This window comes from Phocoena phocoena, chromosome 13 (genome assembly GCF_963924675.1).
Source record: "Phocoena phocoena chromosome 13, mPhoPho1.1, whole genome shotgun sequence".
NCBI classification, from domain to species: domain Eukaryota; kingdom Metazoa; phylum Chordata; class Mammalia; order Artiodactyla; family Phocoenidae; genus Phocoena; species Phocoena phocoena.
Window position 1 is genome coordinate 43,388,968 of NC_089231.1, and position 27,658 is coordinate 43,416,625.

Below are 27,658 nucleotides of genomic sequence, written 5' to 3' on the forward strand. Positions count from 1 at the left end.
GCATGGAAATGCTGAGATTCCACATGGAAGATCATTCCCATTGGGTGTGTCCAGTGGGTTTCTAGGGAATCACCTGTGAGGCCCACACACTTGGCCCCCAAAGAAGAGGCAGTCATTTGAAAGCTACCCCCAGTTCTTGCTCTCCGTCTTATAGACAATATTATGCTTCCAGAACAGCCTGAATTTCTTCTCCACCTTTATCTATTTTTATTTTTTATTTTCTTACTCCCCTCCTTTAAAAACAAAAACACAAGCAACATTTCACCAATTAGACCTTCACCAAAATAATGATTTGTAGTATATCCAGCTATGTACAGAGAAGATCCGTCTATAGCAGGTGAAGTGGTTGGAATATATTGTAGGTGAAACCATCATGAAGAATTTTTCATTTCATTTGTTGGCTGTATTGCCGAGTTAATCTTCAAAGTGCATATTGCTAAAAGGGGGAAGAACAATCGATCACTTAATTTCTAAATTTAAAAACTCTCATCGAAATGAATCCAACGAAACAGTCTAATGCTTAAATGAAGTGCCATGAGCAGTCTCCTGGCATCCCTCCCAACTGGCAAGGGGACCCCAGGCTCGTCTCCAGGAACATGCTCTGGCCTATCCCACTTTATTCAGATGCTAAAACATCAGGGTGAGCACAAACTTCAGTCTCAGGAAAAAGGTCATTCCGATTTAAGATTTAAACTAGAGCTGGAGTTTCTGCTGTCAGTAAATCTAGTGTAGAAATGCCTAGACTAAGGAAAATGTAAGTTGACTCCTTGCTCTTGGGCATGTTTAAATGACCCAGAGGCAAAACAGTTCTGTTTTTATAATATGGTGGCTGTGTGTGTGTGTTTCCACTTAATGGCCCTACCATGTCCCTGATACTCTAATAGTTCTCTCCTTGGTTGAATTAACTTCCTTCTTTCTCTTCTCTTTGTTTTATCATTTTCTTTAATTCCAATTTTAGGTCAACAAATTGGCCTTTATAATAGCACTTACATCTACCAGTTTCCAGAGGAATATCCTGGCAGTCCCATCCGCCAGCTAACTGGTCCTCTCCTCCCTAACCACTCCCCCACCATTCCTACTCCAGCCCCGGCGTACATCCCTACTAGCCCAGAGGACCATGCCGGTGGGCACAGCTTCCACCAGGTTGACCTACTGGGTCATTGACTGATCTGTCCCTTTTATTTTGAGCCATTGAGTAAGCTGGAAATACCTGTCTTAAAAAACAAAAAACAAACAAACAAACAAACAAAAAATATATATATATATATATATATTTTTTTTTTTTTTTTTTTTTGCGGTACGCGGGCCTCTCACTGCTGTGGCCTCTCCCGCTGTGGGGCACAGGCTCCGGACGCGCAGGCTCAGCGGCCATGGCTCACGGGCCCAGCCGCTCCGCGGCATGTGGGATCCTCCCGGGCCGGGGCACGAACCCGTGTTCCCTGCATCGGCAGGCGGACTCTCAACCACTGTGCCACCAGGGAAGCCCAAACCTATATATATTTTAAGTAGTTTTCTAATAAGCTTGTGAAGTAATTGATCCACTGCCTATGACCAGCTTTAAACATCTTCCTGAGGTTGAGGAAACATGACAGCAGTGTTTGAGAATAAAACTATTTGCTTTCTGTTCATTATCATTGTTCACCTTTTGAATAACTTCACAAATGTATTGTCTTTAACAAACAAGTGTCTTTAAACAAATAAGTTTGTCTACTAAAAGAAATCGAAAATTTAAAATACAGCATGTTGGGCTTCCCTGGTGGCGCAGTGGTTGAGAGTCCGCCTGCCAATGCAGGGGACACGGGTTCGTGTCCCGGTCGGGGAAGATCCCACATGCCGCGGAGTGGCTGGGCCCGTGAGCCATGGCCGCTGAGCCTGCGCGTCCGGAGCCTGTGCTCCGCAACGGGATGAGGCCACAACAGTGAGAAGCCCGCGTATCGCAAAAAAATTAATTAATTAATTAATTTAATTAAATACAGCATGTCTTGAATAATCATTTTTTTTAAAGAAAATATCCTCACGCTTAAGGTAATTGCAGTATTTTCGGTTTCAGAGATGTGTTAATCGGGCGTGTTTTGTCTTCAGTTTTGCTAGTAATTTTCAGAGACCCTGTTTTGAATGAAATGGAACCGGAAGAATTTTTAAGTTTCACTTTTAAATGATGTTCAGATTTTATTCCATTAGAAGTGCTCTTTTATGAGTGAGAATAGGAATATGCATATGAAACTGTGCTCTCTGTGACTGGGGTATGTAGTGGGTGCTGGGGTTCTCTGTTAGTCCTGCCCTTCCAAATGAAAGCTTTCCTGCAGGACATGCCCTACCCCAAAGGGTGCTGCCTTACTTAATTTTCTGCTCCCTCCCCGGGGACAGCCCCAATCCAATGGCTGTTGATGTGGGGAGTACAATGGCCTGGCCCCCTTGCCTCAATTCAGGGCACTCTAAGGGCCCCCCCAGCTCCAGAGCTCCCTGCAGAGGTTGCTGAGGCCTCAGCTGCAACCACAGCACAATCCAACCTCGCCCTCTGCCTGGTCCACCTTCCCTCACTCCATCACTGGTGTTCCCAAGAGCACGCACAGTGAACGTCCTGTGTGCAAATATCCATCTCAAATAGTCCCCAGGGTAATTTCAAGAGTGTATTGCCATTCTAGAGACCTTCTGAGGCAAGACTTTAAAACTTCTACTTGAAAATCTTGCCTTAGAGTTAGTTAGCACACATGAAGCCAGAATCATTTGGAAACTTCTTTAATGCAAAAGCCCCAAATGTGCCTAGCACTCCCTTCCTACAAGCCTGAGCTCAACCTTTAGAATGATGACACTTATAGGTCACCTCTCCCCTTAAACAGGAAGGTTGAAATGTGTAGGCAAAATCAGTTGTGCCTTTCAGGAGGGTCACAGACTCCCACCCCAGAAAATTGCACAACCACACAAAATTCTGGGTACAGTTCCAGAAGGATAATAAAATGCCCCGTAAAACCCTCCATGGATCCCAATTTAAGACCCGTTGCTTTATAGTGAACATAACAAGAACTCATAGTCTCAAAGCTGTTGTCCCCAGCATAGGGCGTAGAGAAATTTTTTTTTTTTAGTATATATAAAAAGTCCTAATTTGTCTTCATATGATTCCATCAATAGGTTTTGAATAACCAAATATGAGAGTCAACTTACATTTTCCAGGGTCATATTTGTTGTGTTTGAACTTGTCTCTTGATGATACTTTTTCCTGGTACAGTAGACACTGACAAGGGTGATGACCAGCATCACAGCAAACACAGCAACAGTGGAAGACACGGCAATCACAATGGTGTCTCGAGTTGAGCCTCTCTTTTCACACCTTTCTCCCATGTACCACCAGTCTTCCCCTGACGGACACCTACATGTTCGGAACATGACTCAGAGTTATGAGTTGATATTTTAATCTGAAAATCTTCACCATCGAAGGTGTGAGTCAACACTCAGGTCATTGGCAGATAGAACTATTTGTCACCCATTCTGGACTAGAAGTGTTGGCTAGACTAGCACAGGCAGGGCCAACGGAAAGGAACAATGGAATTACTCCTAATCTGGGACTTAACACAGCAGCTCCCAGCTGGGAAAGGAAGGTAGCATAGGTACTGGAGAAAATTTAGTTCTCGGTGTCCCAGTCCCTCCACATCCCAGCTATGACCGTGGCCAAGCTCTTCTTAGAATTTAGGTATCTCCATCTAGGAAACGAGGACAGTCACAGTAACCACACCAGACCGTTGTGAGGACCTAATAAGATGTGTAACTCATGAGGACTGTTTCAGGCAATTAGAATAACGTGCTACCTTTGCATAAATACTTCTGTCGTTCTGCTGGCAACACAAAGTCCCAAATGGAGAGCAAAAGATAAATATCTTATGAACGGTTTTGAGATGAGAATCGACTGATTTCATTCATATGAAATATCATATGAATCCTACATTGTGGGAATGAAAAAATATGTAACAAAAGAATGGGTAGATTGTATCCTTACCTGCACTCAGCTTTGCCATGATGGAGAATGCAAACGCCATCATTCTCACATTTAAAGTTTGTGCAAAGGTCATTGACGCCCAAGTTCGGGATTGGCTCGTTTTGTGTAGTATTAAGGTGGGATATGTCTAAGGAGGGTGAGAGGAGAGCATGGAGGGAAATCAGTTTGGGGTTTAACAAGCATCTGATCTTTAAGTTTCAAAATAAAACGTTCAGGCTTCAGGTTTGTGAGAAATTCAGGTACTCTTGAAGCACCATTCAGTAACGCTTATAGGCAGTGAAAAAATAAACAGGCAGGCTGAAATCTAGACACAAAGGGAAGCTGAACCAGCCTGCGGGACTACAACTGAACACATGCTTGCCTGGGCCTTGGCATGGAAACAAACAGTATTCCTGGGAAATGTAATTATTGGCTGCCATGGCTGAGAAATTTTAGAAGACAATAGATTAGTGCTATTACTGACAAGATATATGTGTGTGTGCACACATCTCTATATATGTATGTATACATATCTGAAAGAGACAATAAAGCCAGATCATTTCCACTCTAATTTTATGTGTTTCTGGGATATTTTTACTTCTGGAGTCCTAGAGTTAAATTCTAGGGTATAATGGCTATACTTCAGCTTATTTCTAAAGAAGTGTTCTGGACTAAAGCTTTCCACTATTGCTCCAGGCAGTGTTAATTAAGTTCTTTATCCTGGAACTGTCCCTGTTTTCATTTAAATTATTTTCATATTGTTAATGATTCATACTAAAAAAAATCTCACTCGTGTCCATTCCCTCCCACGTTTCTAATATATCTAAACACGGAATCCAGAAAAACACAGTAAATAATCACCGACCACAAAAAAAAAGCAGCTTAGATAAAATGACTTTTATTGACATACCTTCCACTGTCAGGAGGATATAAACATCATCTCCTTTCATAAAATCTCTGCTTTTCAGCCTCTCATGGGTCATAAAGACACTGTATCCATAGCCCCCACCTCTTTGAAACTGAGTTCCATTAGGGAAAAAATCTTGTACTCCCACTTTGGAAGGCCTGTCCCAAAAATAGCTTCCATTACCTGAAAAAGCAATTTATATTAATGGATTGTGTTTAGCATCATCATAGCTTTTGGTGTAGGAAAGCACAAGCAATGTGAAGCACAATTAGGACAGAGCTCAAAATCATTCAGTGATGCTATTGACCTGTAATGTATTCCCTGGCAAGTCACTGGAGTTTCTTCATTTAGACTGTCCTAAAGAAATGAGATGCCATGGCACATTCTGGAATATGAGTGGAGAGGTGTCAAAGGCTTCCTACATGGGGGTGTCACACTTCTACTGAACAAGCAGTGTAGAAACTCCGTTGCCCATTCGAATCATTCTTTAGTGGCCTTCTGAGTTACAGGTAGTCCTTTTAGCTGAGTTAAACCAATGTGTTACTGAGAGAGTTTTTAATATTAGCACTGAACAATTCACCTCAGTAATTGAATTATTCACCTAACAGAGTAAAGTCCTTCAGGAGTAGAAGACAGTGAGAAGCACTGCTTCTGGGAAAAGGTGGTGACCCACCCAAACTTGAGCCATTTTCAGTATCATTCAGGGAGAAAGGTTTTGGAAAAAGGTAAAGAAATTCTGAACATCAAATCCCCACACCTCTTTGTGAATACTATTTTTTTTCCTATCAGATTATATATATATTTTTTTCCCCCAAGCCATTCAGGTCCATTCTTTTCATATACAGAATTCAGATTGGGCAATAATATTCACCTTGCCACAATTCCATTTTTCGCTTTATTATGTTCCCAGAGGGCAAAGGATTATTACAATTAGAGATGTGATCATTGCTTTCTGGGTGCTCTTCTTTTTCAGACTAGAAAGAGGGGGGATGGTGTCACCATTGGCAAGTCCTCCAGAATTCTTTAATAAGAAGTTGCAATCCATTCCCATACCCTTCCCAACACTACGGAGCACCTACTCAACATCTTCGTTCTGATCAAAAACCACCCCCGTTACAAAAGCCGAACTGTTTTTGACAATTCAGAGGCAAGACCAGGACAGCATGGGTTAGGAGAACTCAACATCTGAGAGCCTCTCCATACCAGGCCCTTCCACAAACTTCCCTACTTGATCTGTAGCGATACTTTTAACAAATGTGTGGGGTTTTTATTACTGTCCCAGTTTTACTTCTGAGGACACTGGTGTTTCAAGAGATTACCTGCTCAAGGTTTCACAGCTAATGAGAAGCAAACCTTGGATTGAATCCAGGTGCGTCGGACTCTAAAACTAAAACACTCCTCGTACAACCCTGGGAATTCAGGTATTGTCATCAGTTTCCGAAAATATAGCCAATATCTTCTCAATTTGTTGGCATCTTTGCTGACATTTCTGACAGTCTCCTGCCTGGGAGACTCTGTCCACAGCTGCTGAAGCCCTTCCCCTAAATATCTTCTGATCCTTAGATTTGGGGCTCAAAATTCCCTAGCTACCTGGCTATGCAGTCTTTCCTTCCCAAATCATCCACCCCTCCTAGAGCAGTGATTGTGTATTACCAATAAAAAAGATGAGTCACAAACCAGTGGTCATAAATGGGTCTGTAGTTATACTCCGCTTGTTGGACATACGCTGTCGAATGTCAGGATTTTGATCCAAGATGGTCATCGTGACTTGTTGCCAAGGACATGGCCACTCTAATTGATCATCATTGGCTCCAGAGATCAAGTGGAAATACATTCCTACATTAGGCAAACTACTTAGATTCAAGCAAATCTGAAAGGCATAGCCTTTAGAAGAATAAAATGAAGGACTGAAGACAGATCCGCTGGGGCTGCCAATGAGCTGTGTGAAATTCCTTATATGCCAGACATGATGAGGGCAGTGTGTTTCTGAAAGATTGATGTCATCAATAGACAGGCCACCCCGTGAGGCACCAGCGCCTCTGACGCCTCCAAATACCACTCTAAATTTGTTGGTCACTTTCAGTGTTACGTGGTAAAGCTGCCAGCTCCCGATGGGTATATCTGCAAGAGAGACATTATTATTCCAAAGAGGACAAAGGACTATGAATCATGTGCAAATCGACATTAGCGTTCTAACCTTCATGGACAAAGGGTCTTTCTAGACCTACTGCTTCCTGCGGGTATGAGGTATGGCTTTCTTACGCCTCCAGCTCAGGCCCAGTTACTTCAAGGCATTTCTGTGGGGATGGCGCAGCTCTCTGGAATATTTGGATGCTCATCTAGCTGATTCTTAGATAGAGCACCCTTTCCCAGAGATAGGTGGGCAAACGATAGCATCTAACTCATGAGAACTCCATGCCCAACTTACAAGTTACCTCCCATTCAGTTAGTTAAACAGACAAGCAAGCCCAATACCCTACACTTGTACCCCAGATTCCTGTGATACTCAGCTGAAGCCTCCTTTAATCTATTTATACTTTGATCGGAATACTTCCTTCACATGCAAAATTTTTAGTCAACTCTTTGGCAGTATTAAGTATGAATTCACCAAACCCTAGAAAGCCCACATCTTGCAACTGACTCGATGTTACATATCTGATATTTGGTACCATCTCCTTTCTTCCCAGACTACACGTCCCCTCCACTATTACTCCTACCCCTAGCTAGCAGCACATTGTATGACATCTTGTCTTATTTTCTGATGTCACATACCCAAATAAGAAGCAGTCCCTTTAAAAGTTTTCAGAAGCCTCCCAGGTAGAGAATAGCTCAGGAATTCATGTCAAACTAGTAGTTAACTCAATGCCTTCAAACTTAAATATACTGGCACTTAATGAGAAACATGTTGCTTGAAAGTAAGTTAGAAAGATCCAAATTACAGAAAATGCTATTCTCCGTGGAAGGACCCCAGACTGAACAAAAACCTTTCATGAGAGCCTCCACTTCATTTTTACCAGTACTTTCAGTTTAAATTCAGGTTTCTTAAGTGCATTTTGTGCTATTATCTGTCAATAATAACACCCACAGATTGCTAATGCAAGGGATTATATATGTATAATCAACTATGTGTGTAATAATCTTATTTATAATCTTTTATATATGCACTAGATACATAAAATGTACATGTATAATGCGTGTATATATGTATATACATATAGGAAAACATCATCTATGTTTCAGATTGTTTTTCACTGTTAAACAGGGGGAAAATGGCATGACATATGACATAATGTGGATCCGTTTTATAATAGGTTTTAGTCAATTCATTCAAACCAAGAGGTCACTGCGTGGAGCAGACAGTAATACAGCCGCCAGGCCACAGCCCTTCCCTTCCTCAGCGGACCTCCTGAACCACCTGCTTTAATATGTGGTCAATGTGACCCACCTCCCAGACACATGATTAGAAGGAAGGGTGGCCGTCTAATCAGTGTTGCCCTCTCTCCACTCAGAATTGCTCCAGAAGATGCATTTAACTCAAGTCATAACAATTAGAATCCTTTGCTGGAATTTATTTTTCTAGGCTAGAAATTAGAGGAAGAGACCCTTCTCTAGTCTGATGGTACATTTGGTAAAATGTAAGCTGGGAAGTGAAACAGCCAAAACACCAGTTTTACAGACAAAGCCCATCTGAGATAACAGGAAAGGTCCCCAACCATGTTCAGGGACAGGTCCCATCCTGCCTGAGGCCAGCTCCTCTCTTCTCCATTCTACAATATAGTTATGTTGAGCCAGTAACTCTTCACATTTTGCCTAAGCTAGTTTCCATTATATTTTTATTAGTTGCCAAGAACGGACTTCCCCAGCGCCAGAGACTGATCTACAGTTTCTTAAGTGTCACATATTCTGTAGCACAGAAAGGACTCTCATTTTAGCTTCCCAACCACTGCATAAAACAAGTAGGATCAAGTTCCACATTGAAAAGTACTAAGTCCATAGCCCCTACCCTGTTGTAAGTGGTTTTGCATTAAGTAAAGGGTTAAGACTGACTCACTCTGAACCCAAGAATAAGAACGGTGATAGTGTACCTTTTATTTCTTCCACAAGGGTCAGAGTCCTGTTCACACTGGCTGCAGAATATTCCCTGATATAGATGTTCAGTTGGTCATATTCACTTCCACTGTTATATAAAAAAAATTGCAAGCACTGAAATCCTCGTTTAGGGTATAGTATTCTACTTCCCAGCATTGCTGTGGCCCCCTCATTTACAGAGCTCCTGTTGAAATGCATGAAGAAACCAGAACCTGTTAAAGAGGACAAAATGCAGAACTGAGAAAACAGATACCGGATACAGGAATGTGTGTCTCGCGGGCACTCTATTTCCACCTAGTTCCCACTGTATGCAGGGCACTGTTTTGAGCATTTAAATGCAGTTCTTGGAGCAGGCAGTCTATGAAGAAAAGCAACATTAGATCACTTTTTTCTTACTACACGTTAGTTTTCAAAAATAGGAAAAAGTGTTACCTGTTTGGTTTAGCCTCTCTCTCTCTCTCTCTCCCTCTTTCTCTCTCTCTCTCTCCACCTGCCCCTTCCCTTCCTCCCTCCTACTGATCTGTGTAGAACCACTATCCACTATTCAAATCTACATTTAAAAAATATTTTTTTAATTGAAATATGTTTGACATGTACCATTGTGTAAATTTAAGGTACACAACATGTTCATTTGACACATTTATATATTGGCAGCTGATTGTCATTGCAGCAATAATTAGCACTTCTATCACAATACATAATATCATTTCTTTTTGGTGGTGGGAATAATTAAGTCTAGTCTCAGCAAGTCTGATGATTATAATACAATAGTGTTGCCTATTTTCACTATGCTGTGCATTAGATCTCTAGGGCTTTTTACTACTTGTCACAAGTTTGTACCTTTAAACAACATCTGTCATGTCCCCACCAATCCCCCAAAAAAGAAAAAGGAAAAGCCCCTCCATGCTCTTAGAGGTCTCTACCCCTTCCCAGGTCATCTGAGCTGTCAAGCAATGGCCCTGGGTTCTGAAGGCTAATTTTACATATTTGCTGCCAGAAATGAAAAAATAAATAAAAATGTGGTGCTTATAGACAAATAAATGACTATTTGATTCAAAACAAAATTTCAATGGAAAAGAATACTCATCTGAATAAAATTAAATAAATCATACTTTCTACCTTCACTTAAAGTATTTTTGTAACAGGAAGGGTAATCACAACCAGCTGAAATTCTGAAACTGATTAATTCACAGCCTGGGGCTGTTCACTGAAGTTCTCTTGGATCCTTCAGGCTTCAAGAAAACAACCCCACTTCTCCAGAGAAAAGAGTCCTTTCGGGGAGGGGCAGCCCCTCTTGCTGTGGGCACATACTATGGGTAGAGGCTTCACAGAGCCCAGCGCTGACTCATGGGGAAAAAAAGCAAACTTGGACAGTAAAAAGCAAAGAAATTAACCATATCCTTATAAGGCACAGAACCAATTCCTGAGCAGCACGAGTGGGTTATCATTAATAATTCTAATAAAAATAAGAACTCAAATCCCAGTATTTCACAGCAAAGAAAGAGGCTAGAACCACTGAGAGTAAAAGCTGGAAGTATCTCACTCCTGTTACCTTTGCACCGGCCCATGTTGGAGTGATCACTCTCTGGCCCCTCGGGAACCTGGGAGACCCGTTGCCAGTCAGCACTATCTTCTGAACTTTGAATCATACCACACACATTTTCCAGTTCAAAATCGCACGACTCCATAAAGCTCAAGGAAGAGGCTACCAAAGCAAAAAGACAATTATTGACGCTCATATATAACATGATAATCTAAGTAGTAAAAACTGAGATTATCCTGAAGCACTAGGAATTCTAGGATGACATTAAAGGGGACTTGTCAAAAAAAAAAAAAAGGGGGACTTGTCACTGATCCTGAGTGATGGTGGCTTCAAGATCTCTTGATATCTGTGAAACCAAGACAATCGACCGACTGTGTAGTTCTGTATAAGCTGCCTGCCCCAAGTGTTGTTTACCGGGTTAACTAATTATAGAAACCTGAGTCTACACTCCCCTAGTTATTCAGAGTAATAAACCACAACCTGGATTATTTGATCCCATTTATATTGTGACTGTACACCTCATTCGGGCTGAAAAGAGTTTTGAATATCAAGCTGGTCCACATGTGCATCAGTAACAGCTTCAAACACTTGAGTGGGTCACGCTCACGCTGCTATAGGACTCCGTTTGTATTTATATCTAAAGCCCAGAACTTGTGAGAAGAAAAATGCTGCTTCCATGTTGTAGTCTGGTATCTGGGGGCTATTCTGTTTTGTTTTGTTTTCTTTCTTTCAGAATATCAAACTTCAACTATCAAACTATTATTATCAAACAATTTTCTAACTATAATTTCAGAAAACCCAGCAATGCTTGGCAAAATGGCACAGAACAGAATGTTTGCCTACAGAGCAGAGAGGAGGAGAAGTCATTTCGAAGAACCTGTCACATACAGCAGTTATACAGTTGATTCAACTTTAAGATATCAGAGTCACTGAAATCCATTCGTTGGCCGATCACATCCATGAAGTCTGGGATTCTTGTCACAATTGTTGGTTCTGATCCATTCTGGAATGCGGTTTTACTATAGTGCATCACTGAGCTGTAATCATAGGGAACATTCAGGGAGTCTGTTTGCTGGTCATCATAGGATTCAAAATTGCTCTTTTTGCCTAAATGATAGATAAAAATCTTTAATTACTTGATGTTCACAAAACTTAGTTTATCTTACTCCAAAGACTGTTAACTTAGAAATAAAGACTATAATAAACAGTGCAACCTTGGCTACAGCCGACACTCTATGGTATTTCAAGAGTGTTTCATATATTCCTATCTTAGAATAGACTATTCAAACTTAGAATTGTGATACCAGCTGTCAGGCTGAACTTATATCTAAGGTTTCATTTCAGCTCAAAGTTGGACTTTAGCATTTGGCCTAAGGTTCTAAGAACTGCTAATGGAAAGAAGGATTCTAAAAAGTGTTGTTGAAACACTCAGGGTCATTGGCAATGAGGAGAGGTAGAGTATCCTCAGTGGATGGAGATGAAAATAAGAGGACTTTGGGAGGTGTGGTGGGGTAGGACCTGGGAATGATAACGTGGTCATCGGAAAGGACTGACATCGTCAGTGATTTCTTAGTTATCTTAGTTATTCTTAGTTTCTGGAACACGTATAGATGTATGTAAATAAATACATTTAGAGAAGATTCCTGACCGCTTAGCATCATACCAATGGGCCACTGACTGCAATGTGAAATCGAATGATTTTGCGGACCCAACGAGGTAGATTTGATCAACAAAGCATAAAGATGTGTTATCAAGTCGAGGCAGAAGTTTCTAACAGAAATAAGACATTGGAAATCTTAAAGAGTGAGGCCATAGATTAAAGCTCAACACTTCTCTCGTTCTAGAAATCTTTCAGTTGGCTTCAGTGCCTTCCCCCAGACTCTGGGTAGGGGTGAGGCCAGGGGCAGGTAATGTGATGTTAGAATTGTGATGTCAGGGGCCCTCAGCGCAGAGCAGCCCTCACTGGCCTCACTTGATAGCGATGCCATCCTTCCCCTCCCCCTCCCCCCCACACCCCCGCCATACCCTATGGAGGCAGGATGGACGGGGAAACTAAGTGTCACTGCGGAAAATGTGAGTTCTAGTCGGACAGGGTTATTAAAACCTTTCTGACTTTGAGCACAAAGTCACGAAAAGTTCAGGCTGTTGCAGTGTTTCCCAACATGGGCTCCAAAGAACAATAAATCCGGGAGATCAGCTCAGTGCTTTGTGACCACCTAGAGGGGTGGGACAGGGAGGGAGGGAGGGAAACGCAGGAGGGAGGAGATATGGGGATGTATGTATATGTATAGCTGATTCACTTTGTTATACAGCAGAAACTAACACTCCATTGTAAAGCAATTATACTCCAATAAAGATGTTAAAAAAATAAAAAATAAAAAAAAATTTTAAGAAAAGAATAAATCCAAACACTCCACAAAAAGAAAAAAGAAAAAAAGCATGATCAAGTCATTTTAGGAAATGCTCCTCTTGGAGATTTACAATTCATGTTAGTCTAGCAAAGACACTGAACAGTACAGCAGTGTAAATAACTCTAAGTTTAATTTCTTTTAACCTAGGATTTCCCAAATTCATTTTGGAAAATCAGATTCCTTTCCTCACAACCCCCCTGAACAGCTTGTGCAATGGCACTACATAAAATAATCTTCGGGAAACACTGGTTTCTAAGATCACGTCCAGCTCAAACTGGGGTTCTGGAATACTGTTCCCCAAAAACCTTCAGGCACTTCAACCCCTATTGAATTAGAGCCAAATCAAGTAAGATCAAAACATCAGAGTTTTCCCATTATTAATAGACAGCACCAATGGCAGAAGAGGGCACATGTTTAGAAATTCAGTATTTAACTTAAAAAACAATGTAAGAAAACAAGATAAACGTACCTGAAATAATTCTGTCCCAAATTATGCTGACATAGTCATCCCGATCAGACCGAGACTGTTCATGCCAGAATCCCAGTGCGTGGAGAAACTCATGTTGCACTGTTGCTATTTTGTCACAGCCCTTTCCGATGGAGAGTTCTTGCTTCCCAATGCGCCTATTTCCCACTGAAGACCAGCAGCTTACAGGAGGGTTTACAGAAGGGGGAGAGGGTTTTATATTGATGCAGGTGGAGGTCCTAAGGCAAAATCCCTAATGCCTAATGCACTTAGGTACCCACCTAGATCCTTCACCTATGTTTGGACACCATGTATTTCTCTCAGAACCCCAGTGCGGTATGAAAAGCCTTCCAGACCAGATGACCTTTGGGGAACTTGGGCTGTGACACCAAATGTTTAAAAAGGACTGAGTCATCCTCCAGGCAGCCAAGTCCTGATCTTTTCTGGCAATTTCAAAATTTTTCAGATGGTCCTTGAATAAGGGTTTTATAGGTATAGCAACCATTCAGAACTGCTGACCTTGAGTCAAATAACTATCACCTTCTTAACTGAAGTAGTAAGAGTTCTTAGGTTAAAATAGATTTAAATATACATGTGCACATGCATACAGATGGGTTTTACTTGAAGGCAGAAATAAGGAGTATAGAAACGACAAACAGGTTGAAGTTCACAGAGTCATAGGGTGGATGGCATGCGATCCCACCTTCCTTGTCTTAACGTTGGCAGTCTGGTTGCATGTATGAAAATATTCTTTTATGGCTAAAGAAAACAGATCCAGCAAACAGGAATGGAAGCCCCCGACCCCCCGCCAAGGTTAGGGTCGAGGGCAACTGCTGTGATGTAATGCCCCAGCCACAACAGTTCTCATCAGAGCACTTAGAAGACCAACTCTTCAACTTACCCACTGCCCTTGAACACTGATATATAGTTGGGTTCTCCAGACCAAGGCTTGAAGTCAATGCATGTTTTTAGGCGATAGCGTTCAAATGCATTGAGGATAACTCCCCTGGCATTCATTTCTGAAGGAAGAAAACAAACAAAAATAAACGTATTAAAATTACCACCGTTGAACAGTTCACCATGGAAACAGGCCATGCAATATATTGTTTATCATGCGTTAGCCCCTCCATGAATATTTAGTGTTTTATTTTTTAAAAACTTAGTATACAGCACCCATCAAGTATCACATGCAATTAATTGGTTGCTCTTCAGATAGCTTTTTTTCACCCCATATATATTTCCCTGGAGTCATTAGAGGTGCAAATAGCAAAAAGGGCATTTCCTTACCTCAGGGAACATATACATTGGTTCGCAGGCAACCAAAATGAACAATCACTGTCACGTGCTTCATCTAAGAAGCTATAATATGTATTTAAAGCCTCACAGCAGAGTTTTTAATCTGAGGACCTTGAGATGAGAGGGACCATGAATATGTTGAAGTAGTAGACAAAGAATTACGTCTCTATCTATATATATCTGTCTCTGCAAAGTGCATTTTCTGGGGAGAGCATTCATAAGATTCGCAAGTGAGTTCCGGGTCCAAAACACAAATAAGAACCATTGCTTTCAAGTTGAGTGATGCTAGCAGGTTAGATAGAATGGAGCTCAAAGACGGCAGAGGTGTGAAAGCAGAAAAGACGTTCAGGAAAAGAAGCTCAGAGGGCAACCCGGAGGAAGGAGCTATATCAGGTGCATATGGAGAGACAGTCACAGCTGGGGTCAAGTACGGTGAAGTGAAGGATGGTGTCTGCCGGGAGATGGGAGACAGTATGGCAGAGAAGATGGTGTGTGGACTTTGGAACAAGACACAGCTAAGTTCTCCCCTATCCTCACCACTTTTTTTTTTTTTTTTTTTGCGGTACGCGGGCCTCTCACTGCTGTGGCCTCTCTCGTTGTGGAGCACAGGCTCGAGACGCGCAGGCTCAGCGGCCATGGCTCACGGGCCCAGCCGCTCCACGGCATGTGGGATCTTCCCGGACCGGGGCACGAACCCGCGTCCCCTGCATCGGCAGGTGGACTCTCAACCACTGCGCCATCAGGGAAGTCCCACCACTTATTTTTGATGCATAATCTTTGCCAATTTAATTTACCCTTAGAGCTTTGGTATTATCATCAGATCAGCTAAGTGGGAAATTAAAATCAACTTCACAGGGATATTGTGAGGATAGCAGAGAAAGTAGAGGTGAAGTTCCAAGTACAGTAGTCTCCCTTTATCTGTAGTTTTGCTTTCTGCAGTTTCAGTTACCTGCAGTTAACCGAGATCCAAAAATATTAAATGGAAAACTCCAGAAATAAGCAATTCATAATTTTTAAGTTGCACGCCACTCTGAGAGCTTGACGAAACCTTGTGCCATGCCGCTCCATCCCACCAGGGACTCCCCAACCCTGGACATCCATTATCTGCTCCCAACACCCAATCATCAACATCACCATGGGTCAGTGACCCAGCAACACCCAAAGCAGATGATCCTCCGTTGATGTGTCATCAGAAGGTCAATAGTAGCCTAACGTTACATCACAATGCCTACGTCATTCACCTCATTTCATCTCATGATGCAGGCATTTTATCATCTCACATCATCACAAGAAGGGTTAGTACAGTACAATAAAATATTTTGAGAGAGGGAGACCACATTCACTTAACTTTTATTACAGTGTATTATAATTGTTCTCTTTTCTTATTAGTTACTATCTCTTCCTGTGCCTAATTTATCAATTAAACTTTATCATAGGTATGTAGTATAGGAAAAAACATGCTATATATAGGATTTGGTACTACCCACAGCTTCAGGCATCCACTGGGGGTCTTGGAACATATGCCCCGAGCATAAGGGGGCACTACTGTAAAGTGAGCATTTATCCAATGTTTATTTCCTTCCTACCTTCTTACATGTCCATTGCACAGACATTTAAAGACATTATTCAGAAAGCCTCTGTCTAGGTGAAAGTAAAGAACAAGATACATGTGGGACCTAAAATCCATGAATCTATAAGAGGCACTCAGAATTCAACCTTTTACAATATCACACAAATAATACATGTTCATTGTAAGTTAGAAAATATAAACAAAAAGAAAGAAATTATAAAATCTTACCCAGAAATAATCAACCACATTTATCATACTTTTTTCTTATGAATACGTACATACATAATATACATATTTTTATAAAAAATAAAGTCACAGCCTACATAATATATTATAAACTATTTTTTCACTAAATAATATATCTTAAAATCTTCCTTCATCAGTAAGTATTGTTCTTTGGGGTTTTTTTGTTTTTTTTTTTTTGGGGTACGCGGGCCTCTCACTGTTGTGGCCTCTCTCTTTGCGGAGCACAGGCTCCGGACGCGCAGGCTCAGCGGCCATGGCTCACGGACCCAACCGCTCCGCGGCATGTGGGATCTTCCCGGACCGGGGCATGAACCCGTGTCCCCTGCATCGGCAGGCGGACTCTCAACCACTGTGCCACCAGGGAAACCCAGTAAGTATTGTTTTTACCATTTTAATGGCCACATTATATGACGGTAAGATACATAACTAACTTCCTATTGTCAAATATTTAAATTGTTTCCAAATTTTCTGTATTGTAAGTATCACATTTGGGTCACTATTTCAGATCTATCACTTCCTTAAAATAAGGCATGATGATACCAACCACCACATGACTTCTTGAACTGAACGTAAAAGGAGCTTGCTTGCCTTCGATTTTTATCAAAGCTTAATGAGGATAGTCTCTATCCTGCGTTGAATTGTTTGGAGACTCAAATAAGGGAAAAAATGTGAAAGTTTCGTAAAAAGTATAGCTTTCTACCAAGATAAGATCCTTATTTACCCTGTGCCTTTATTTACCAAGGGCTTTAATTCACTTTGCATCACAGATGCAGAAGAGCTCCACCAGGGATCCTGTTACCTAAATCCCCAGGCTCCGAAGAACAAGGCAGGTCCCAGACAAGCCTAGGAGTTAAGCAAGCAGCTGTTTAGAATTATCTTCCCCTTGTTAGCCCCTTCCTGCTCCTAGCACCTTGGTCTTCATTTCTATTCCCACCTTTTACCCCTTTCCTCCTCTCCCTACTTCCCCCTACCACTCACTTCAAATCTGGCACTCAGGCAAGCAACTGTAACTCACTCACAGGAAGCTATACACCGTTGCTTCAAGTTTCACCCCTTTCAGGTGAGTTGCATCTTAACAGCCAGATAATACCTGAGGCTTAAGCTAAAAGACTAAAGCCCTACTGGCAGCATTTCATATGGAAAACAGTTTGGAGTTTTCTCAAAAGACTAAAAATAGAACTACCATATGACCCAGCAATTCCATTCCTAAGTATATATCCAAAAAAACCAAAAACACTAATTTGAAAAGATGCACGCACCCCAAATGTTCATAGCGGTACTATTGACAATTGCCAAGATATGGAAGCAACCTAAGTGTCCATCAACAGATGAATGGATAAAGAAGTGTGGTATATGTATATACACAATGGAGTACCACTCAGCCATAAAAAAGAATGAAATTTTGCCTTTTGTAGAAACATGGATGGACTTGGAGGGCATTATGCTAAGTGAAATAAGTCAAATACTGTATGATGTCACTTGTATGTGGAGTCTAAAAAGTAGGACAAACTAGTGAATATAACAAAAAAAGAAACAGACTTACAGATATAGAGAACTAGTGGTTACCAGTGGGGAGAGGGAAGGGGGGAGGGGTAATATAGGGGGAGGGGACTAAGAGGTACAAACTATTAGGTATAAAATAAGCTACAAGGATCTATTGTACAACATGGGGAATATAGCCAATATTTTATAATAAGCATAAAAGTAGTATAACACGTAAAAATTGTGAATCACTATATTGTACACCTGTAACATATAATATTGTACATCAACTATATTTCAATTTTAAAAAAGCAAAAAATTAAAAAAAAAGAAACAGGTACATAAAGCTCATCAGGTTAGGATAACTTTGGTTAAAATACATGGCAAAAATAGCCTAAGAGATACAGTCAAATTAAAGCTCACTGATCTTTCATGGAACACAGGAGAATAAAGTTTTTAAGCTATATATACATACATATATATGTGTATATATGTATGTATATGTATTATACACATACATATATATGATTTAGAAACAAAAGTATTTTAAATTTTTTAATCAAAAGATTAAAATCAAAAATAAATATTTAAATAAGGAGAGGTTGGTAAAAGGGTACAAACTTTCAACTGTAAAATAAATAAGATCTGAGAATCTAATGTAAAACATGGTGACTATAGTTGATAGTACTGTATTGCATAGTGGAAATTTGCTAAGAGAGTAGAACATAAATGTTCTCACACACAAAAAAAGGAGAAATACGTGAGGTGATGGACGTGTTAGTTAACTCAATGTGGGAATCCTTTCACAATGTATACATATGTCCAATCACCACAGTTACAATTTAAGTATCTTATAATTTTATGTCAATTATACCTCAATAAAGCCGAAAAATTTTAATTTTAATAAAATGTTTCAGATTTTCTCCAGTTCCAAAAGCCAATGAACATCATTCTCTCCTGATGTTACACAAGCTCTTTATAGCTTCTAATCCTATTAATTACTGTTGCTTTGGCTTTTTCTACTGTACTCTTGGTTTTTCATCTGTTTAATGGCCATTCTTCCCTTCTCAAAAATCTCTATCAGGGCTTCCCTGGTGGCTCAGTGGTTGAGAGTCCGCCTGCCGATGCAGGGGACACGGGTTCGTGCCCCGGTCCGGGAAGATCCCACATGCCGCGGGGCGGCTGGGCCCGTGAGACATGGCCGCTGAGCCTGTGCGTCCGGGGCCTGTGCTCCGCAAAGAGAGAGGCCACAACAGTGAGAGGCCCGCGTACCGCAAAAACAACAACAACAACAAAAAATCTCTATCAGATCTCCCATCTATATCAATGCCAAAAAGTTGCTCTCCCACGCTGAATTCCATTCTGTGCCATCTTCTTACACAATACAATCTTCCTGCGTCATCCAATAAGATCCATTATCTATGAAGTACTCATTATATGCAAGGCACTATGTGAGAATCTCATCCATATCCATAGCTTCAACCATCTACTATACCCTTAATAACTCCCTGTTAGATTTCTCTATCTTGAATGACCAGATCAGACACCAAGCCATTATATGATATCTCCACCACAGTGAGCCTGATGCATTTCAAATTCTGCATGCCAAAAACCAATTTCCACCACATTTCTCTATCCTACCCTCTCCAAGACATATTCCCTATTCTTGTTAAAGGTGTTACCATCCACCCAGGTGTCTAAGACATAATCTTGGACACTAGCACTTCTTGCCCTAGACTCACCTTCTTCTTGATCTCTTGGAGCCAATCACCAAATCTAATTGTCTCCTAAGCCTCTCTTAAAATTATCCCCTCTTGTCTATCCTCGCTGAGAGAGTCTTGGTTCAGAAACTCTTTAATCTTTCCCTGAATTTCTTCAAGAGTCTAACAGATCTTCTTACTCTCTTTCTGTCCCACTGATAATACATCTTCTGTACTGCAACCAGAGTGATAACAATCTCACTTCTGCGTTAAAACCTTTAGCGGCTTCACATTACCACTGGTATACACACCACGTTCTTTAACATGGGGAAGACTCAAGTCCTTCCCAATCTGAAGTCTGCCTGTCTGTTCAACTTCATTATCTCCCCGCTCTCAACCTACTTCCCAGCAGGGGTTTTCTTCCTTTCCGCATGCCTTTGCACGTAGTGATCCATCTGCCTAGAGCGTGCTTCCCTTGCTATTAGAGGCTGCACTAGCCCCCATAGTTCCTTTCTATGAATTAGAAAGGGCCACCTCACTGTACACCAGAAACTAACACAATATTGTAAATCAAATATACTTGAAAGAAAGAAAGAAAGGGAGAGGCACCTCATCTGGGCAGATGTTGCAGGTGCTGGCTTGGCAGGTGGATGAACAGTACTTCATGCAAAGAAATGAATCCTCATGATGAATATAATGCAAACTTAATTTCAGTCCCACTTGTGCCCCCTCCCCAGGCACCTATGTGTGGTGTGCAACTTGCACAAGCTTCATGGCAGCCCTACTGCATAGGGTCACCTGCTCCCTAATGCATATGCCTTTATATCTAGGCTGAGTTAAATGTCCTCCAGTGTGCTCCCATAACATTTTGAACATATCACTAATCATTACATTTACTGCATTCGATTATAATTAGCTTTTGGTTTATCTGAATCTCTACTGAAATGTATGATATTTAAGGAAAAACCTCCCAAATAGCAGTTCCTAAACTGATGCTGGTCAAGGATATCATTTTTACTAAATGGGGACCATGTTTAGAGCTTTCCATTACAATAAATTTCTAATATAGAATAGCTGTCCTTTCTTTTGGATTAGGTTCTTCTGACTTTTTAGTATGAAAACCTTATTTATTTTATAAACAAAAAAGATGATAAAAGATGATAGTGGGTTCTTGTTGTTTAAGTTCCTCAATTGTCCAAATAAAATATTAGTAAAATAGTGACAGTTCCTAAAGTTTTGTTTGGTTGGTTGTTTCATGTTTCAAACTCATATGTAAAGTCTGAACATATATGAAACCACTGCTTTAAAATAAAGACTAGCTCCCTAAAATTTATGTCCCAAGCAACCAATACAGAGTAGGCTCTCCATAAATATTGGTTGAATTCATCCTTTATTGGTCAAAACTCAGCAAATATTTCAGACAAAATCATTTAGGTTCTGTTCATTTTTCATTTTGCTTATTTTTTTTAAAGTGTACTTAGCCACACAAAACAACAAAGAAAAAAACCCTTAAAGGCCATGTGAGTCTTCCCTTGGAAATACTGTCATCATATTCTGTCAGGAACATACATTAGTTGTGGGCACTCCAAAGAGCATACTAACCCAAGCTATCGTCTAGAACATATGGAATAGTATGAGGCCATCTATATCTTTCTCCAACGATGGAATTTCTTTCTTGTACCTGTCAAAATTAAGTGGGAAAGGATTCACTGAATGTATCAGTCAAACATTTATGAAACAATCAATAGTTAATCTAGAAATAAAGGAAGTTTTAAGCTTTCCCAGCCAGCCTAAACAAATTGCCAGGGTGTGTGCGTGCACGTACACATGTGTGTGTACACCTACTTTTATCATATTATAATAAAGGTTTAGGAGGAAATCACTAATTTCTGGGGCTTTTTTTTTCTTTCTTTCTTTTTTATTTCTGGGTTTTTTAATAAGGAGAATGATAAGCATTAATATTTCCTTTAATCCTATCATTTCACTTCAATTATTCATATTTTTACATATCCTTGTAATAGCACAAGTTCGTGGGCCTGACGCATAGTGAGGCCAAACAATCTGAAACATCAGAGTTTGGAGCAGAGAAAGGTTTATTGCAGGACCATGCAAGGAGATGGGTGGCTCAGGCCCCAAAAAACCCCGAGCTCCCCAAAGTGTTTCAGCAAAGCATTTTTAAAGGCCAGGTGAGGGAGGGTGGTTACAGGGTATGTGATCAGCTTCTGCACAATTCTCTGACTGGCTGATGGGAAATCACTAATTTCTATCATTAATTTTGTTGATAAAGTTGAAGCAAAATCATGTAAATAATGATTGTTGGAAAACTGGACAATAAATATGGTAGATTCATAGACTAGTTTCTTATACTAGAGATTAAAAATATACAAGAAGGAAGTGATAGCAAAACCTCAATCATCTTGATCTCAGAATATCAGAAAAAAAAATCACACATGAGCTGGACCAAAGTTTTCAATCAATTTTAAAGTACTTGAAATTTTTTTTTTCCTGGTCCATTCATCCTTCATCAAGTATTTTTTTAACATCTTTATTGGAGTATAATTGCCTTAAGATAGTGTGCTAGTTTCTGCTTTAACAAAGCAGAATCAGCTATACATATAACAAAGTGAATCAGTTATACATATACATATATCCCCATATCTCCTCCCTCTTGTGTCTCCCTCCCAACTTTTATAATAGAAAGCTAATAATGTTTCATTAATGTATTCATCCAGCCAACAAAATGAACACTGTTCAAGAGAACAGAGATCCATTGGTAACCAAACTACCAATGTCTCTACCTTCCTAGAGCTCTTTCTAGTAGAGGAGACAAACAGCATGTAAGAAAACAGTCTAAGGACTTCCCTGGTGGCACAGAGGATAAGACTGCACACTCCCAATGCAGGGGGACTGGGTTCGATCCCTGGTCAGGGAACTAGATCCCACCTGCATGCCGCAACTAAGAGTCCACATGCCACGACTAAGAGTCCACATGCTGCAACTAACAAGACAGTGAGCCACAACTAAGGAGCTGGTGAGCCACAACTAAGGAGCCCACCTGCCGCAACTAAGACCCCATGCAACCAAATAAATAAATAATTTTTTTTTAAGTTTAAACGGGATATATTTAATAGTAGCAGAGGAAATGAAAAAGGGAGATGTGGACAAGAATAAAGGGATTAGGGGAGTGTATTAGATAAAGAGGTCAGGACAGGACTCTTTGAAAGGATGACATTGAAGGTGAAATGAGAGTGATAAGAAAGAGCCAGTATTGAAAGGGGCTCTGGAAAGATCATTCCAGACAGAGGAAACAGTAGTTGTTCTGCTCTGAGGTAGGAATATGCTTGGTATATTTTGCATGTTTGAGGCCAGTGGCCTAAGGAGATGAGATCAAAGAAGAGAGGAGATGGGAGGAGAGATAGGCAGGAGTTAGATCATGCAAAGTCCTAAAGGCTGTGGGTAAATCTGGATATTATTCTAAATATGGTAGGAAGCCGTTGAGTTTCAAGCCAGGAAGTGAAATGGTGGTGTTGCTTATTTAAAAGTTCACTTTGCTGTAGGGGATAGGGGACAGGGACAGGGTGGAAAAGATTCTAGGAGGGCAACATTTGAAGCAGATAAATTAGGAGAAAAGTGGATTCTTTGGAGTATATATACTTTGGAGATAGAAATGATAGAACTTGCTGATGGAGTGGATGGTGGGGTGAGGGAAACGGAAGAAGCAAAGGTGACTCCTAGGTTTTTTACTTATTCAGTGGAGTGGGGAGAGGGAGTGGTGATTACTTTACTAAGAGGGAAAACTAGGGAGGAACAGCTTGTATGAGAAATCAGAGTTTAGTTGAGGACACATTATGTTTGAGGTATCTTGTAGACATTCCAATGGAACTGATGGATTAGTATTGGGATAGACAAGTCAGGAGCTCAGGGGAAGGAATGAACCAGAGTTATACATTGGGAGTCATCAGCACAGAGATGACAAGCCCTGGTACAGGGTAGGATCAAGGAGAGAAGAGCAGACCAAGGACTAAACCTCAGACACTGCAGCTCTGTTTCTTGAGTTGAAGCTCACAGTGGGGGTTGAGGAATGTTTAAGCTTCCTTAAACTACACGTAAGGTACCTGTGTTCATCTGTGTGCCATGATGGCTCGGTAAGAACCAGTACTCTTTTTTTTTGGCATTACGCGGGCCTCTCACTGTTGTGGCCTCTCCCGTTGCGGAGCACAGGCTCCGGACGCGCAGGCTCAGCGGCCATGGCTCACGGACCCAGCCGCCCCGCGGCATGTGGGATCTTCCCAGACCGGGGCACGAACCCGTGTCCCCTGCATCGGCCGGCGGACTCTCAACCACTGCGCCACCAGGGAAGCCCCAGAACCAGTACTCTTTATGATAGTTTGGGAAGATCTTTATGTGGCAACTCTATTCTCAGCTGTCAGAGTAGGAGTCACAAAACCTTTCTCTTATGGTAAAAACCTGATTCATTGAATTTACAAATTCAGTTTAATTTTGCTTCAACTGGCTTTAATCAGTGAGGTTCTATTTAAAAATGAAAATATCATATTGTTCCCATAATGAAAATCAGTCAGATCAGTAAGACCAAAGCATACCAGGTGAGTGATGGTGGTTTTAACCACACAGAAATCTGAGTAATGAATGATGAAGATACTATTATATGAATCCCTTAGAGTAAAAAGTATTCATTGACTAAATGTGTCAACTATGATTCTACACCCTTAGAGACAGTTGGGCTTAACAAAGCCCATGTTGTCCCATCATTCTCAGATACTCTATTTTAGCTTGCAGTGGTTAATTGAAGGTCTTTCCTTGCATTGTTTCAACTCACCCCATCAAGTCTGATGTCTCCCTCAAAAAGATCCAGTCCCAAATCTAAGAGGGAAGGTAAAAATTTGTGTTAGCAAATTGGATTCAAACTCCCCACTTAATAAAGAATTAAAAAAAAATCCACAAACCTTCATTGATATCAAATATATCCTGGTCAATTCCACCATCTACATCTTTAACAAAAAGAATAAAAACACATTGAACATTGTGTTTATGAAAGAAGAAAATCTTTATCAATTGCCAATTAGAAGTAAGCAAGGTTCTTTTGCCTCAGATAAGAGAGTACCAGGTTCTGATTCAACATACATTGATTCATTGATTGACTGATCGATTGATTGAGACCTCCCATGAGCCAGGCTTGGGGCTATGGGGCTTTTGCATATGTACTCTTGTTTTACCCATGTCCCTTGTATGCCAAATAACTTCAGGAATAAGAAATTGGTCATTCCATATAATATTAAGCTTAATTTGAAAGACTAGATTAGATGACTAGATTAAATAGGAAGCAAATATTTAAATTTGGTCAAACCAGTACAATCTATCCATATATTTATATTCCTTGCTAATAGTGTACCTTGGAACTCTCAAGCAAAATTCCTAATTTATATTTGAATTATTCTTAAGTTGCAAAGGGGTAGATAATATGGCCAAGTCTCTAAGTGTACAACTGAATAGGACAGACATCAGGTCCATTTGATTTGACACAAAATAACAAAAATAATAATAGTAGGCATTTTATGGGATGCCAATATGTCAGTCACTGTGTTTGGACTTTCTTATACCACCACTTTTTTTTTTTTTTTTGCTGAGTAGGTGGAACGCTGGAGCAGAAACAATAAAACGTTCCTCAATAAGTCAAAAGAAGCCAGCGCTTGCTCAAAGTTCAATGCAATTATGCAATAATGCATATGCAATTATGCACTGTGCTTAGCATTAAATGTGTTCTAAGTTCTTCTGTTCTGTTGTTCTATTATTCACATAACCTTTTTTTACTATAGCATAGGGCAAAACTCAAAATAGACTCACCAAAGATTTCTGGGGTTGGCTGGGAAACAAACACATACAGAAGATATATTATTATGATGCCCATGAAATAAATGGTCTTATTGATTCCAATTTATATCTAACCATTTCTGGGGTTTTCTTTTTTCCCTAATATTATGGATAACTTTCTGGCAAAATCCCAAGAGAACTAAATCAGAGTCTAAGATAACTTTTTGACCCAAGGGTCTTCTCATTTCATATAAAAAAATGAAACAGCCTGTTGTATGGATTTGAAGGTGAAAGAAACAAGAAACCAACTTCACAGGTTGAAAAGAAGGCAGAACATAAGAGTCCTGCCCTCAATTAAGGGTTCACTTTAAACATGATTTAAAGTGAACATGATTCTAAAGAATTCATGGAGCTATGCTTGAAAAACCTAATAATTTATTCCCAATATTGAAATATTATTATAATTTTTCATGATCCTTTATAAAGAAAATTTTATTGAAGACCTCATTAACCATGGTTTATTTTCACATTTCTCTCAAGACTCCACCTTCAAAGTCAGTACCAAATACTCCAGAAAAAAAATCTATGGCTATACTTTGCAAGTGGGAAAAAAAAAAAACTGAAAACAGATTCGCTACAGGTGATGAAATGAAACCAGACCACATACACGATGGCAAAAACTAAGTAAACCTGAGATTTCTTAGTGAAGTCTAGTTTAAAAAGCTCGTGGGACTGGTAGACAGTAGGTCTGGGTTTTATTCCTGCTTCTACCAACTAACAGCAAGTCAGTTCACCTTCCTGATACTCAGAATATCTGTATAATATGGTCAGTGCCTGCTTTGCCTGGGTATTATGATGGTTACATGATGTAATGTGAAAGAACTTGGTAAACTTCGTCATACAAATGTAAGGTGCAATTTTATTTAAATACTTACCTGTAGATACTAGAATATAGATACTAGAATCAGTTGGGGTGTTGGACAAGCATGGGAATAACTGGTTGGATGATGACCATCCTTTTTGATATTAATTAGTGCCTTGATTTCCTCACACTTGACCACACACAGGCACACACTCACAGAAGAATGCCAACACACCTCCTGAAAAAAGTCATCAAGTATTTGTTCATAATTACAGTTTTAATGAGTCTTCAATAGTATCTCCTGTTCTCACTGCTGTAGTTCTGTTCACAGAATATCAGCTCAACATAATAATTGTTATTTAAAAATCACAACTAAAGGTTCCCCCCCAGTCACTTGAAACTTCATTTAAAACCTGATTATGAAAAAACAAAAAAAACACAAAAACGTGATTATGGTTACCAGGGGATGGGGGGGAGGGAAAAATTGGGAGATTGGGATTGACATACACACATATATACATATCTATATAAGATAAATAACTAATAAGAACCTGCTGTATAGCACAGGGGACTTACTCAATACTCTGTAATGGCCTATATGGGAAAAGAATCTTAAAAAAAATAAATAAAGAGTGGCTCTCTATATATGTATAACTGATTCACTCTGCTGTACACCTGAAACTAACACAACATTGTAAATCAACTACACGCCGATAAAAATTAAAATAAATAAATAAAACAAACCTCAAGTTGGTTTGTGGTACCAACTACCTGTCACTGTAGAAAGATAGGTCTAACCTGATGAAGAAGCAGAAAAGAAATCCCATGCTACAAAACGTAAGTATTTGCTGTGCCTGTGACATTCATCATTCACTCCGTAACGTCTCACATTACTGTAACAGCAATATGTGTCACATTCCGCAGTAAAAATGGAATGATTTTCAAATTTCACATTTTCCATCTTATGAAAAGAAAACTTGTTACACAGCAATGAAACTGAAGATAAAACATAACTTTATGTCAGTGTCCCTGACTTTTCTTCTGGTGGGTCTTCTTCTCACTTCCAGTACCCTGCCTGTCCCTGCTCGCCAAAAAGAAACGTTTATTTCATTGACACTTTGAAATTCCTTAAAAAACAAAAAACGAACGAACAGGTTGTTCTTTAATAATCGGTATCAACTACCCCCAATTTTTCTAATTGTTTTCCATACATTGTTTTCTTACCAAGCCAAAAACCCGGAGGAGGGCAGCAAAGAAAAGAAATGAAGGCAGATACCAAGAATCCAT

At 40.1% G+C, this 27,658-nt stretch overlaps 1 protein-coding gene across 1 annotated transcript; it reads right to left on the reverse strand.

Annotated features, from left to right (window-relative positions):
* Positions 1-280: 280 nt before the first annotated feature.
* On the reverse strand, positions 281-27,658 carry MEP1B (meprin A subunit beta). The gene is made up of 15 exons (XM_065889894.1): positions 27,596-27,658; positions 25,543-25,561; positions 24,645-24,689; positions 24,518-24,561; positions 21,283-21,361; positions 14,288-14,405; positions 13,390-13,568; positions 11,398-11,616; positions 10,519-10,671; positions 8,963-9,178; positions 6,555-6,998; positions 4,881-5,060; positions 3,992-4,118; positions 3,163-3,367; positions 281-436 (listed from the first exon to the last, which is right to left on the reverse strand). Exons 1-15 carry the CDS (start codon positions 27,656-27,658, stop codon positions 422-424), a joined length of 2,106 nt encoding a protein of 701 aa, XP_065745966.1. The 3' UTR covers positions 281-421.